The 15,856-nt window shown below is 40.0% G+C and overlaps 1 protein-coding gene across 1 annotated transcript in view; it reads right to left on the bottom strand.

Moving 5' to 3' along the window:
* Positions 1-15,856, bottom strand: part of MDN1 (midasin AAA ATPase 1) — a 155,097-nt gene that overhangs the window by 105,880 nt on the left and 33,361 nt on the right. Inside the window, exons 11-18 of the mRNA XM_067702559.1 lie at positions 15,767-15,848; positions 12,935-13,030; positions 11,491-11,603; positions 9,356-9,504; positions 8,409-8,469; positions 2,602-2,813; positions 1,919-2,022; positions 432-576 (exon numbers count right to left, since the gene is read on the bottom strand). Coding sequence (XP_067558660.1) covers positions 432-576; positions 1,919-2,022; positions 2,602-2,813; positions 8,409-8,469; positions 9,356-9,504; positions 11,491-11,603; positions 12,935-13,030; positions 15,767-15,848 — 962 coding nt within the window. The remainder of the gene's footprint in view (positions 1-431; positions 577-1,918; positions 2,023-2,601; positions 2,814-8,408; positions 8,470-9,355; positions 9,505-11,490; positions 11,604-12,934; positions 13,031-15,766; positions 15,849-15,856) is intronic.

Here is a 15,856-nt window from a genome sequence, read left to right as displayed (position 1 = left end):
TATTCACCAGCGCGTACACTGTCACTGAGCGTGCATGCCTTATTACTCACTACCCAAATGCCTTGACAAATTATCGTATTCTTTTCATTCCCTATATCACCTAACAATAAGACTTTGCAGAAAATTACTATCTACAGAATAAATAAATCACACTGGGAGGCCCATGTAATCTACCTAACCAAAAGAATATTACTTTTTTAAAAAAACATTTTATTTATTTATTTAGGCTGCCCCGGGTCTTAGTTGTGGCATGCAGACTCTTAGTTGCAGCATGCCGGATCTAGTTCCCAGACCTGGGATCCAACCCAGGCCCCCTGCATTGGGAGTATGGAGTCTTACACACTGGACCACCAGGGAAGTCCCAAGAGTATTACTTTAAAGAGGCCAAAAGGCCTCGCATCAAGTCAAACCCCAAGGGGATCAAGTGCTACCTGTGTCTCCTCGATCCAGCAACACCAGAGAGCCAGAGGAGCCTTCAAGTAAACCACTCAGACATTCCAATGTTTCTGGAGCAGCCAGATTAATCTCATCCAACAAGATCCACTCTCCTTTCTTTACAGCCTGAGCTAATGCACCCTAGAAGATGAAGTAAAATGTTAAGGGTCCATTTCAAACACAAACACACTCACCAAGAACAGTTATGTGAGCAGGGTCAGCAGCAGAGGCAAGGGCAAACCGCTCCTACCTGTTGAGCTGACACCTTAGTGCCAAATGGCTGCCAGCTGGTTGCCAGAGTTAAGGTCAAGTTAACTTTTTTTCAAATATCCAAAAGGGTCAAGGGAATCTCTCTGATGAGATGCAATAAACTAGACCATCCCATTATATGGATGCTAAGGCAAATAATAACTTACAATGTATTCAGATGTTTAAAGGTAACCAAATGGTTATTAAAAAGACCCAAAATAAATACAGGGTCAGGCTATGAGTATACCAAGAAAAGATAAATGACTAAATCAAGAGTGTATAGTGGTTGTAATTCAGAGCCTTTCACAGGTGCTGAAGAATATCAAGATGAATCTTTCCTCATCTCTACTGATTTGATCTCAAGTTCTATTTCCAAAAGCAATGAACTGACAATCTACTCAAGTGACACAACATCAGAAACTTAATTGTTTTACTATTATTAAACTGCTTTATGCTTTTGTTTTCATGGTGATCCTAACAAAGAATCTTCTGTAAATAAAACTGAAAAAAATAAAACGGAACAAACATATTAAAATCCAGTGTAATGTCAAGTCATGAAATAGGTATAGACCCTATTTTGGGAGCGCTTGACATTTTCATTGGTTATATTAGAAACAATCATACTAAGATTAAGCACTGATGACTAAATTTCCCACAACAATGGATATATGGTTGAGGGACTTTCTCTCTCACTAAGACATCATCTCAAGTAAGATTCCTACACCTCCCTTAGAGTGTGGTCTGAAGAGTGCCACAGAAACAATTTTCTTTAATAAAAATATAAAAAGCTTAAGTCACAAACATTTAACTAAGTTGATCCTGCAAGGTCACAGGAGAGAAAACAGTAGAGCTACCCATGCACTGGAATCAAAAATGTGTCCTAACAGGAATGGACCCAAATCTCTCTCTCTCTCTGTCTCTCTGTCTCTCTCTCTGTCTCTCTCTTTCTCTCTCACACACACACAGAGCTATGAAACAATAAAAAAATTCACTAGTTGTTCTCAACTGCATCTTTAAAAATAGTAATGATGGTGTTCACCAAGACTTTATAATTTCTATAAAGGACATTAAAGAAAATCTTCCCCCCAAAGAATTATTTCATTAAGTGTTTACTGTCTTAAACAACAAGCCCTAAAAATGTCAACATGAAGAGAATACAAAACAGTAGTCTCCTTAAATTTGCATTTTGCATCAATTCAGCATTCCCTTAACCTAAACAACCAAAGCAAAATACCTCTACAAATGCAAACAATAGGGCATTTTCAGTCATTTTCATCTGTTGTTGGGCATGGTTGAGTCTAAGACCAAATGCTTCCCACTTCTCTTTTAGTAATGACCCTAGAGAAAAATAAAGACAAGAATTTAACATACACTTTGAGTTGTAATATATATAACTTAAAAAAAACCACACAATTAACATAACACACACAAAAATCACATCTTAGAAGTATAAAAAATTAAGTCCAAACACTTACATAATGCCAACCATGTGCAGCCACTATACTAATCAGTTTGTTTATATGCATACGTATTGGTTAACTCGTTTATCCTCACAACAACCCTTTGAAGTAGGTACTCTTATTCCCACTTTATAGATGAGGAAGAAGATAACTAAGCCACCAAAAGCCCCACTCGCTGTGGAATCCAGTTTTCTGGAAGTAACCTCTTCTTCTAAGCACATGTGACTTACTAACCACTAAGTGGTACTGTACATCAACATCAGCGACCACCTGTTTTGATGGAAATCTTGACTAGAGTCACAGGAGCAGCAATGCTTCAAAATTAGTCAGCTCTGCCTAAAGTCCTAGAAAGCTCTAATGTGTATTGCTTCATTCTTCCCCCAAACTCTTCTCCTAATTCTGCTAATTAAACTTCAGCCTCATGCCCTCCCACTGGCAGCCTGGGTCACATTCTTACCAGTCTCACTCTCTTTTCCATCCTTGTTGACAGCTGACCTGTGCACATGTTGCATTAGTCTGAGGAGATCGTGCCACCGTTTCTGCCTGTAACAGGTCTGAATGTGTCCCAAGAATGTAAAGTTTTGCTTCTTGGAAAATGTCTGAGCAAAGAGTTCCTCAAATGCCTCCCGTAAGGGTAGCCAAATAAGCTTATGGTCCACTGGTTTGTAACTGAAACAAAAGGTAAATATGGGATTTGCAAACTTCTAAAGCTAACAGAAGTTGGAAAGTATGCCTTAGAAAACAGGAACAGGTGTAAGATTTCTTCTAATCAAAATCAGAAATAATACCAAAATACTTAACATAAATCTATGTTAAAGTTTTAAATTATAATCTATTTTCTCCACTCCAAGTGTTAGAAGCACCTATACTAAAGGTAACAACTAGTATTAGATAAACAAACTATGAACAAATTTGAAATTCCAAACTGGGCAGTGAAAAGCATGTCACTGATTTTTTTTTAAAATTTATTTATTTATTTATTTATTTATTTATTTATTTATTTATTTTTGGCTGTGTTGGGTCTTCGTTTCTGTGCGAGGGCTTTCTCCAGTTACGGCGAGGGGGGGCCACTCTTCATCGTGGTGCGCGGGCCTCTCACTGTCACGGCCTCTCCCGTTGCGGAGCACAGGCTCCAGACGCGCAGGCTCAGTAGTTGTGGCTCACGGGCCTAGTTGCTCCGCAGCATGTGGGATCTTCCCAGATCAGGGCTCGAACCCATGTCCCTTGCATTGGCAGGCAGATTCCCAACCACTGCGCCACCAGGGAAGCCCATGTCACTGATTTTACTAACATATTTAAATAAACATCATGTATATTTGATGATAAACCATATTCTATTAAGACTGACCAAAAGGTTTTTGAAACATTTTAGAAGAAAAATATAATGTCTGAAATTGACTTATTCAAGCATCTTAAGAACTTACTTGAACATCATGCCTTGTCAATGGAGGGTGGGGAGACTACTCCCAAAGAGATTCAAAATTGGGGGAGGGGGACGGTTAAAAAAAATATCTTAAGACATTGCAATGGTTTGTGACCTTCCAAGGCTCAACTTTTTTTATTTCTCAGCATTTAGAGTCTCTCCTATTTCTTAGCATTTTATTTTTCTGGTTGGGGAATTAGGGAATTAGTTCATTTAAATTAAAATTTAATTTAATATTGGGGGGGGTTAATAACGTATAAAGTCAAGAAACACTGCTCTAGCTAAATTTAAAAGAAGTTGCCCAAGCAGCAGACTAATCATTCCTGGAGAATCTCAAGTATACAATTTTCCATGGCCTAGGATACTAAATACTACTCAAGAATGATGACATAAATTTTGTTTCTAAGAAATATAATTTGAGAACTGAAACAATACCAGAATATGTTTCAGAACAGTCAAGCACAATTGGAGAACTCATGGATACTATTTACTCACTGGCCTGTGAGAAGGAATAATGAGATGAGTGAAACCCAGTGCCCTGATACTGAGCATCTAAACGGAAGATTCTGATTCCAGAGACAGAAAGCATGAGAACTTCACAAGCTCAATATCGCTTCCCAGTAAGTACTAACCCATTAATTAGTAAAGACATTTCTTTACTCCATTTTTTCAGCTGAGATTTACTGAGCACCTGGCTAGAGTTCAGCACTGAGTAAATGAGACCCGCCACGTCCTGCCCCTCTGCAGCTTACAATCTAACCAAAGAGACAATAGGGGAATACACCTACTAGTATAAAATATCAAGTAGCAAGTGCTATGACTGGATAAAGTGAAAGGAGGAGTGGCTTAAAGAACTGGTACTTTGACTATGACAGTCAGAAGAGGCTGTGTCAAAGACGGGAACTGGAAGGAAATCAAACAAGGAAACGTTAGGCTAAGCAAGTATCCCTGGGCAGCAGGGGAGCCACAGACGAAATATCAACACAGAGCAGAGCTAAAGGAAGGAGACAGAGACGTGCCGGAGCCAGGTGATGAAGGGTTTGGAGTACATTCCACATGGACAGAGAAGTCAGTGGAAGGATGTGAGGAAGAGAGTGATGAGATCTGATCACACTGTGAAAGGATCATTGTAAATACTAAATGGAAGAGAGACTGTGGGGAGGGTAAGAGTAGAAGCAAAGATGAGAGCCCTGCGCTGGACCAGGCAGAGGACGATGAACCACAATGACAACAGAAGAAGTGGTAAGAAATTAAACACACACGTTATTTAAATAAAACAGCTAGTCTTAAAGATGTCAGAATAGATGGATCCAAAGCTAACTGAGGCAGCAGAGTAATGACTAAGAACAGAGACGATCAAGACAGACTGCCTGGGTTCAAGTCATGGACTAGCCATTACCTTGAACAAGGCACTTAATGCCTATGAGCCTCAGGTCCCCTAAGTGTAAACGGGGATAATCAATAGGTTGTTAAGAAGGCTAAATGACTGAACACAGATAAAGACTCAAAATAGTAGCTGGCACAGGAGTGCCATTTAAGAGTTACCTGTGACAACTATTACCACTAGTAATTGGCTCAGTGAATTGAATTCATGAAAGAAATGGCTTTATATTTCAAATTAGACTGAGCTCCTTAAGAAAAATTTTGTTCATTTAAAGCTGAAAGCATACTGGCTGGAACGGTTAAGTCATCATATGTTTCAAGTGATGAATAAATGAACAAACATACATACACCTTTCCAAAAAGAAAAATAAATAAACAGAAATAAACTGTAACACAAATACTCAATGGAAACTAACCTGCCACAGGGAGAACTGATGAAATCAAACTACGAACCATTAGAGACCAGGGTTTCCATGATGTCTTTTGCAGAGAAAATATGCCTCAGGAGCAACCTAAAGGCCAAGATGGGAGGGAGGTCTAGAACACCTGGCCCTCATGGAGAGTCACTCAGGGTCTACCTGTTACATACACAATACATGGAGACCACATACAAGAGTTCACTAGAAAATGGCTAGAACAAAAGAAATGACTCTCCAAAATTATCATACATGAAAGAACATGAAGTGTAAAAGAGACACAAAACAGTGCATGCTGAGTAACTGAAATGGTTCACTTCATTTGGGGTCAGGATTCTGAGTCTGAAAGCATGCACTTCTGCCCTGCAATTTCCTGTGCAGTTTCCCTTATGGATGTTTCCATGGGTGGCTTAGAGGAGGACACAGGTTAGCCGTTTTATTTCTATTTCTATGAGACCTTTAATTTTCCTCCCATTTGTTCTTTCCTTCATTGTTAACTTCTCCAAGGATACCTCCCCCTTCTCTATTTATCTGTTTCTCCCTCAGAGGCTACCCCTTCCAACCCCATTCCCTATAGTCAGGGATGTGAACCTGTGTTCTGTGTTTTGCCATTTAATGGTAGACTTTGCTTTTCTGGAATGATTTTTACCTGCTTCATCTAAGTCCTCTGTATCTTCTACTCTTTTCTACAGAGTCTCATAAGCTCTCTCTACCCCAACTCTGTCAGAATTTGGTTTACTTCTCTACTCACAGGTAATCTGAAGGTCTATGTGCTGTCTATCAGAAACCTACTTTAAATAGAATGACAAAATTGAGTTAAAACTTAAATGAGGGGAAAAGATATACCACACTAACACTAATCAAAATTAAGGGGGGGGCTTCCCTGGTGGCGCAGTGGTTGAGAGTCCGTCTGCCGATGCAGGGGACACGGATTCGTGCCCCGGTCCGGGAAGATCCCACATGCCGCGGAGCGGCTGGGCCCATGAGCCATGGCCGCTGAGCCTGCGTGTCCGGAGCCTGTGTTCCGCAACGGGAGAGGCCACAACAGTGAGAGGCCCGCGTACCACAAAAAAAAAAAAAAAAAAATTAAGGGGGTACGTATGCAAACAAAGATCAGAAGGCAATCTGCAGTAATGCAGTTTAAGAGCCTAATGGCCTTGAAGGCTTTACTTTTATAACATATATTTATCCTTAATTATAACTTTTTAAAAAACCAATCTAAAGGATCCAGATTTGCAAACCAGACTAATTAGGACTACAAATTTCTTTTATTATATTTTAACCATAGTATTTGATAAGTGCAAAATATGTTTAATGTAAGTTACAAAACACAGAACTAGTTTCATAGATAGATGAAACTAACCACACACTGCCAAAATAGAAATATTAGCCCTTCTTTATCCCACGTCCCTACCTGCTGCTTTGTTTTCTACTCCCTTGCCTTTATTTTTCCTTTTTTCTTTTTTCCCTTGTCTTTTTAAAACCATTTTTGGTCTTCCAATTGTATACACAAGGGTTCTTAAGCAAAGGAGTCATTCATACATCGATAATATATATTAAAAGATGTGATTTACACACCACTTGCCAATAATACAAAAGAACAGAAAACAAGGCATACTTCCAACTATACGAAAATTGAAACATGTAAGTTTTCTTTTGATAACTAATGCTAACCTACTAACAAGGACAAATGGATATGTATTTTTTTCACCAAGTTGCACCAAAATAAAATTCCAGTTAACAAATTCTGATTTCAACCTTTTTGTATTATTAATTGTATCAAGGCACAATGTGTACTCACTACATTTAACACTACTTGCAACGGCTGACATAACACTACAAATTCTTAGAAGAGACAGATCCAGTGCATGTTCAATTAGTACAAGATTAATGCCATTTGTGTTAGGAATACTTAACAGTAGGATATTATTAAAGACATAGATAGATACAGAATAGAGAGAAATACACAGTAGTATAGACATGCCTAGTTAAGTAACAAATTCCATATATTAATAAGAACACATTGCAAGTACCACAGTGAGGGAATGGGGAGATTAAGTGTCAATTAACTGAACAGAAGTAAAACGAAAACAAGGTACAAAGACCACTGGGGAAAAATAAAGTCAAAGTAGAATTAGAGTAAGAGAGGTAAGCCTCAGCTAACGGATTCGAAGACAGAATATAAATTTAAAATACATAATTAGTGGCATGTGTAGAGCAGAATAGAAGTAATAGGTTGGGATGGTAAGAAAATGAGAAGCACCAAAGGAAGCAGGATTCCAAAGTAGCACTCCATCCAGAGCAGGAAGGGATATAAGACAAGGAAAGAGTGATAGTAAAAATAATGCTACAGCATAATGTGGTCCTCAAAAAAGAGTAAATAAAGAGCTTTCTTGCAGATATCACAAAGAGCAAAAAGGACAATAAATTCTATTATCTTATGCCTTTAAGACTTTGTGTAAGCAACTGCTTAGAGTTAATGGGACAGACCCTATTAGGGTTCAACATAAGGTATGCCAATAGCAGCCATCGCTTTTACAGCCTTCAGCACAGACTAAAATCGTTCATGAAACTAACATATTCAAAACCACAAATAAGGAAGAAGGGCATTTTACTGACCACGGTGGAGCGCCATGAGCCGTCCCATTTAACAAAGTGGAGGCTACTTAATGTTTCAAAGATAATCAAACTGCAGGAGAGCCTAGCTTGAAGGCAGTGTGAGCCTAGAACATAGGCTTCAGATAAATGATCGCACACACAAACATTACTTGATTACATACTTACCTTTTTGTTTTCCTTCCCCTCCCAGCAGGATCCTTGAGAGCAAGAACCTCAAGTGTTCTTTAAAATGAAAAGAAACATCTATACACTCAAGAGCTCCTTAATAAATTCTAATAAATAATACCCTGCTGGGGTGGGCGTAGCGGGGCAATTCTCTGAACATTTTTCCAAGGCTAGTTTTGAGCTTTACAGAGAAAAAGTATTTCTTACCTCAAATAGTGAACACAAAATAACAAGAAAAAGATTTAAAATCACACTTACCCTCCCAGCAAATCTGCAGTGTCACTTTGCTGATTCATATTGACAACCCTCAAACGGTGGCCTTTAATAAAGAAAGGGCACAAGGGTTACCCTATATGTAAAGACTGACAATATCCAGTGTGATCCTTAAGGATGTGTGGACACGGGCACAGGGCAAATCTTTAAATGTGCATTTCCTCTGACCCCCTCATTTTACTTTCAGGAATCTTGACTATTCAAAATTTTCACCTAACCCAGAGATATGTAAAAGAAGATTCACTGCTCTAGCATCAGGTAACTGAAAACAACAAAAAACCCTTCAGTAAGTCAATGTCTGTCTATGAATTAGAACTAAATAAATATCCAGTGTGAAATATTATTTCGCCATCAGAATAGGAATGAGGCAGTTCTGTTTTTAAAGATGTCCAATTTGCTTATTAACTAAATGTAATACATAGAGAATGATCCCGTTTGTTTCAAAACAAAACCAAATCTGTATGTATTTGTAGACCACAGATTAGAACTGAAAAAAGTTAATACCAATCTGTTAACAGTGGTTATTTCCAGGGGGAAAGAATACATTATTTCCAAGGTAAAAATCTCCAGTGCTTATCTCCAGGGGAAGTGGAGCGGTGGCACTTCTTAAATTCCAATATTCTTTGGACTTTTTATTTTTTAAAAAGCCAGTCAGGGGACTTCTCTGATTATCCAGTGGCTAATGATCCGCACTTCCAATGCAGGGGGCCAGGGTTCGATCTCTGGTCAGGGAACTAGATCCCACACACTGCAACTAAGAGTTCGCATGCCGCAACTACAGATCCCACATGCCACAACTAAAAAGATCCCACATGCCGCAACTAAGACCTGGCGTAGCCAAATAAATAAATATTTTTTAAAAAATAATAAAAAGGCAGTCAGTGTCAAATGTTTGTTGTCTGGGGGAAGAGTGCTTCCCCTCTAGGAGTTACCTGTAATATGAGCCAAGTACTGGACGGTGGAGGTTTTGCCGGTCCCGGTCTCTCCCACCAGCAACACAGGTTCCCCTTTGCTAACACACACCGCGAGCTGTTCAATAAGAACAGAGGATGGCCTCGTAGCAGCAAAGGTGTGCTTCTCCCTGGGGAGGGGAAAGTATGTAAGCAGTTGGAGGAACAGGCTGCAAGCTTCTCTTTGTGTTATTTGGAGGAATCATATTTCCCACATTCAACAAACAAGAAGGAGACAACTCAGCGTGACGGTCTTCATGTTATAACACAGGGGTCCCCAACCCCTGGGCCATGGACTGGTACCTGTCCATGGCCTGTTAGGAACCGGGCCGCACAGCAGGAGGTGAATGGCGGGCGAGTGAAGCTTTATTTGTATTTACAGCTGCTCCTCGTTGCTCGCATTACCGCCTGGGCTCCGCTTCCTGTCAGGTCAGCGGCGGCAGCGGCGGCATTAGATTCTCATAGGAGTGTGGTGAACCCTACTGTAAACTGCATGCAACGTATCTAGGCTGCACACTCTTTATAAGAATCTAATACCTGATGATCTGAGGTGGAGCTGAGGCGGTGATGCTAGCGCTGGGGAGTGGCTGCAAATACAGATTATCATCAGCAGAGCGGTTTGACTGCACTGAGACCATAATAAATCGACTGCTTGCAGACTCACATCAAAACCCTATCAGTGAGTGGGAAGTGACAATTAAACTGCACCTTGCGGACTAGACTGGACATAAGCAACACACTTCAGGTGTCACTGTCTCCCATCGTCCCCAGATGGGACCATCTAGTTGCAGGAAAACAAGGTCAGGTCTCCCACTGATTCTGCATTATGGTGAATTGTATTAATTATTTCATTATATATTACAATGTAATAATAATAGAAATAAAGTACACAATAAATGTAATGTGCTTGAATCATCCCGAAACTACCCCCAACCAACCCCATCTGTGGAAAAAGTGTCTTCCCCGAAACCAGTCCCTGGTGCCAGAAAGGTTGGGGACCGCTGCTATAACAGATGTCCTTACAACATATGAACTGCAGAATTCATTCATTCTACATACGTGGAGCATTTACATAACTGCTACTTCACTAGGCTCTGGAAATTCAAAACACCAATAAGATAAAACATCTGTACTACCTATGTCATCTTGCACAAACTACTTAACCTCTCTTAGCCTCGGTTTCCTAACTTGTAAAATGTGGATAACAACAGTTACTAGCTGTAGTGGGTTGAATTATGTTCCCCCAAAATTCATGTCTACTGAGAACCTGTGAATGTGACTTTATTTGGAAAAAAGCTCTTTACAGGTATAATAAGATTAAAATCGTATCATACTGGATTTAAGGGTCAATCTTAAATCCAATGGCTGGTGTTCTTATAAAGAAAGAGAAATTTAGAGACACAAAGAAACACACACAGGGAAGAAGACCATATGACAATGGCATCAGAGATTGGACTGATGCAGCTACAAGGCACGGAACACCAAAGATTGCTGGGAGCCAGCAGAAGCCAGGAAGAGGCAAGAGTCTTCAGAGGTAGTGTGGCCCTGCCAATACCTTGGTTTCAGCCTTCCAGCCTTCAGAACTGAGAATAAATGCCTGCTGTTTTAGGCCATCAAGTTTATGGTAATTTGTTAGGAGAGCCCTAAGGACACTAACACACACATTAATTCATAGGCTTACTATAACCACTACATGAGAAAACATGCAAAAAGGTACTCAGCACAACGTTAGGCATATAGCAAATATTTAATAAATAACTTTAATAAATCTCAGAAATGTATACAACTCCAGCCCTCAAGGGATTAACAGACTAATGTTAGGACCAAGCCTGACCTCCAGGTGATGCTTACTTCACTAAATACACTACAATGAATAAAATCAAAGATATACCTTTGCTAGTCCCAAGTCTCTAATGACCCTCATCACCTCCTCCACCTATTAACATCTAGTTTCACAGAACACATTTTGGGAAATCACTGCTCCTTACTGTCTAGTACACTGGAGAGATCACAGTTCTGACATGTTTTACTCAAAAATAAGGGGCTGGACCAGACATTCCTTCTATCAATTTCCCAACGACTCCACAGTGCTCAGATCAGTTTGGAACCCTGTTTACCTCTGTATGTGGACAGTCTCACTTTGTTTCCGTAGAAGCCGCACTCGACCCACTTGCACATCTAGCTCATTGATCGTAATTTCTGGTTTATAAAGTTGACAGAAGAATTCAGCCTATGGGAGGGGAAACATTTTACCTGAGTAAAGTTCTGCATGCTCTTCAAATACTTCTCATCCGTGAGGCTTACTGTGCTCCTCTAACATGCCCTCTAAGAGGCATTTTCGGGCTTCCAAGATAGGTAAGTTAGCTTTTAATTATATATTTTTAAATTCTCCAAGTTTCTCATATGTTTTTAAAAACACTGATCATGAATGTTTCCCTGTAATAGTACTTTTTATTCATTCAAATGAGCCTCTATCTACCTATATGAAGTGAACAGAAAGTTTTACTCCTAAAAGATATGAAAAAAACCAAAGTAATTTTTCTTCCTCTATGCTTTCCTCTGCTTTAAATTTCTAACATAATGCAGAAACAGTCACTTGAATAAACCATGATACATCTGACGACAGCCAAAGCAGAAAGAGAAGTTGTGACAGAGGCTCAGGACACGTACCCATCATGCTTATCCTCATCGCTAACCCAAAGAACCAAGATTTTGCTCAGGGTTTGGGGTTAGGAGTAAAAGGGGCAAATTGCCCAGGGAAGGTAAACCCCTCTTCAACCAAAGGGGCTGAATATTGATCAACCTAAGCCAATCATGGTAGTCTCATTTCTCTTGTCTACTATAATTAACATACTTAACTACTTCAGCCCCTTTTAGTAGGTGCTCTGTTACCTGCAGCCAAAACCATCCCGATAGTTTCCCGATAGCCTAAGGAACACCTCTAACCATCTCGGTTCCTAACTAAGGCTTTTTTGAGTCATCATTCATTTGGGAACGCCAAATATCTGCCTCAAGATGAGCCCCAGACACTTCTCCAGCTAACAACACCATTGCTGAAAGGCTCTCTCCTCCAGAAGTACATATTTTGATATAAAACAGGAAAGGCAAATACTAACAGTATCAGCAGTGAACCTAAGTAGTGGGTATACAAGTGTTCAACTTTTCAACTTTTTTGATGTTTGAATATATTAACTATAAAAAGTTGGAAAGTTGGAAAAAATCTAATTGTGCACAGAACTACACACAAAGGTGTTACTAAGACATGGTTCCAGTCCTGAAACCACAACCTACAGAATAACATGCTCCTTAAGCACTGGAGAAAAAGGCGTGTGTGTGAAAAAGGATGCAAGGCAGCTCACTCTAAGAATGTGGAACACAGGGAGAACTACTTATCCAGGAGACAGTGAGTTTTATGCCCATGAGAGGCAGCAATGAAACTACCAACTCTGACAGAGGAGGCTGTTATTTGCAAAAGCTGTTCCAGGTAAGGACCAGAGATCAGCAATTAAGCTAAATATCCCAGCTTCCTTTCAAGAGGGAAGTAAAAATAGTATTACATACCTTTTTCTTGGAAATGTTCAATTTGCTTCCAATGACTTCTGCCATTTTCAGTTTGCTTGTCTGCTTAGAGAGCATTGCTGTGAAACAGTCCAGAGCCTATTAAAATAACCAAGGTAAATGCCAACTGATTTTTAAAATAATACATTAATAACAGAGCATCACTATCCAGGCCACAAAAGGGAGGAACATAAAATCCAGCAGAACTTTTCTGCAAGTAAGACTAAGGAGAATACAAATAACGTACCAACCCTAGACTCAAAGGACCTTACCATAACAGAGACAGGACACCAAAAAATGTGAAGGCTTTACTATCAAAATACCAGTTAATTAGGAAAACACACACAAACGCCTCAGTTTGCAAATCCAAAATTCAGGTAATAATAGCAATTAGCATTAATCCTTGGGTATATGGTTCCGTGGGGGGAAACGACTTCCAGACAGTGGAGGTAACACCAAAAGATTACTTTCTAGATGTAAAGGGAGACTCCTGGTGTGCAATAAAGGGATTACACTGTCATTACCCTAACCCAGTACTTAATCTTAGCAACGACTGATAGGCCAACAAGATACATGTCTTCTGCTATAATGAAATATAAAATACGTATCACCACCAAATGGATTCTACCCCTACAAAAGCTGAATTTGAATACATCAAGCATTTTGTTAAACTTCTACTTACAAGAAAGACAGATAAAATGACAAGGGAAAGGACACGAGTATGGCAAAACAAAGAATATATCTGGTTCTGCTGCCACCAAGTGTAATATATCAATAAACTTCATGCAAGCATTTAAAAAAGAATGTATCTAGTTTTGTCCCTAATTCCTTACACAGAGCTTCAAAACTTCTTGGAATTACCAGGAGTAAGGAGTGTCTTTTGTTATTTACTGGAGCCCTTATGGACCTTAGCAGGTTTATTATGCTAAGCAAGGTAACTCTTGATGGGACCTTAGATAGTTTCTGGCCAGGCCAGAAAGACCAAGGGTTGAAACTTCCAGCTCCATCTCCAACCTCTGGAGCTTAGAGAGCTTCTGGTTGGTGACAAAGCAATGTACCAGGAAGGTGGCACAACCTGACTCCACAGGAGTGCCTGTGCTCAGACTCCTGAAACCTTGCCCTATGTGTCTCTTCCATTTGACTGTTCTTGAGTTATATTTTCTATAATAAAACTATGACCTGTATGGTGAGTACAGAGCTTCCAATGAGTTCTGTGAGGTGATTACTGTACCTGAGGAGGTTGTGGGAACCCCTGAATTTACAGCTGATAGGTCCTAAGTGTGGGTGGGCATCTGAGACTTGCGGCTAGAGTCTAAAGTGGGGCAGCCTTGCGGAGGACTGAGCCCCTGAACCTGTGGGGTCTACACTAACTCCAGGTAGTCAGTATCAAAACTGAACTGAATTGCAGGACACCAGTTGGTGTCAAAACAGTGAAGAAGCAACCAGATAAAGCCAGAAGGTGAAACATTCTGTAAAACAACTGGCCTGATCTCTTCAAGGGTATGTGTGGGGCGGGGGGGAAGGTTCTGATACAGTAAAAAAGTTCTTAATCCCATTCGCATAGAAAAGGATGTGGAAGGAGATACATCAGGGTACTAACAGTACTGGGGGGGCTTCCCTGGTGGCACAGTGGTTGAGAATCAGCCTGCCAGTGCAGGGGACACGTGATCGATTCCTGGTCCGGGAAGATCCCACATGCCACGGAGCAACTAAGCCCACACGCCACGACTACTGAGCCTGCGTTCCAGAGCCCACGAGCCACAACTCCTGAAGCCCGGGCGCCTAGAGTCCGTGCTCTGCAACAAGAGAAGCCACCGCAATGAGAAGCCCGTGCACCGCAATGAAGAGTAGCCCCTGCTCGCCACAACTAGAGAAAGCCCACGCACAGCAACAAAGACCCAATGCAGCCAAAAATAAATAAATAAAATAAAAAATTAAAAATTAAATAAAATAAGGAAAAGTACAAAACAAGGTTACCTGTAAGAAAGATGAGAAATGCAGGAGAATGGAAAGGAAATTTGAATGGAGAGAAGAGGATTAAAGGACTGGCACACAGCACTTCAGAGTTCAGCCGGCTTAAGTGTGTGCTCCAAATGTGGATTCTTTCTCCGCAAAGTAAGTTAACCACAGAGAGAAACTGCTAACCAAAATGGGTCACTATTCTCTCCTCAGTCCTAGCTGACAGAAACCAGAACACTTTATAGTCAAAATGGGTTAATGTTTTAACAGCCCAGAGATCTTCAGGCAGCATCACTTTATTCTTAAGCAGGTAGGAATAAATCTCTCTCGGTTCTACTGAATGTGGCAGAGCTACAATTCAACAGAGCTTCCCTCCCACGCAACACATTTTGTCCCCACGTCCAGCACACAAGGATGCACTTTACAAACCCCACATTAATTTCTCTGGACTAAAATTAAAAAGGCCCTACTGAGGCTAGTGGTGGGATAAGACAAATATAAATCTATCAAATAGACTAAGAAATTATATACAGAAATAAATACTAAAGATCTTAGAAACACTTTCTTTTTATAATAGTATTATCACCTGGGAGACCTTCTTTTCATTTAAGCTTTAATTTCAGTACTGTATCTGTTTTACTCTAATTCAAACTATACTTATTTGAAATTAGTAGTAACCTATTTCAAAAACCACAAAACATTTATTAGGCCCAACTAGTTTTAAGGCAACATTAGTTCAGTTTTAACTAGCTAAGGATAATAAACGGTACCTACACAAAGAAAAACTTTTTGATAGCAGTCAAGACACAGAAAATAACAGTAGAAATCAACAGCCTTAAAGAGCACAGAGAAACAAGCAGGAAGACTGTATCTTACCTCTTGAAAAATATTTAATGATGCTGATGAAGACAGACTGTCAAAGCTGTGGGCAATCCTATGACACCAATTCAGTAGATCCCTTTAAAA

The sequence above is a fragment of the Pseudorca crassidens genome, chromosome 13 (genome assembly GCF_039906515.1).
Source record: "Pseudorca crassidens isolate mPseCra1 chromosome 13, mPseCra1.hap1, whole genome shotgun sequence".
Taxonomy (NCBI): Eukaryota; Metazoa; Chordata; class Mammalia; order Artiodactyla; family Delphinidae; genus Pseudorca; species Pseudorca crassidens.
This window is presented reverse-complemented; position numbering and strand designations above follow the sequence as displayed.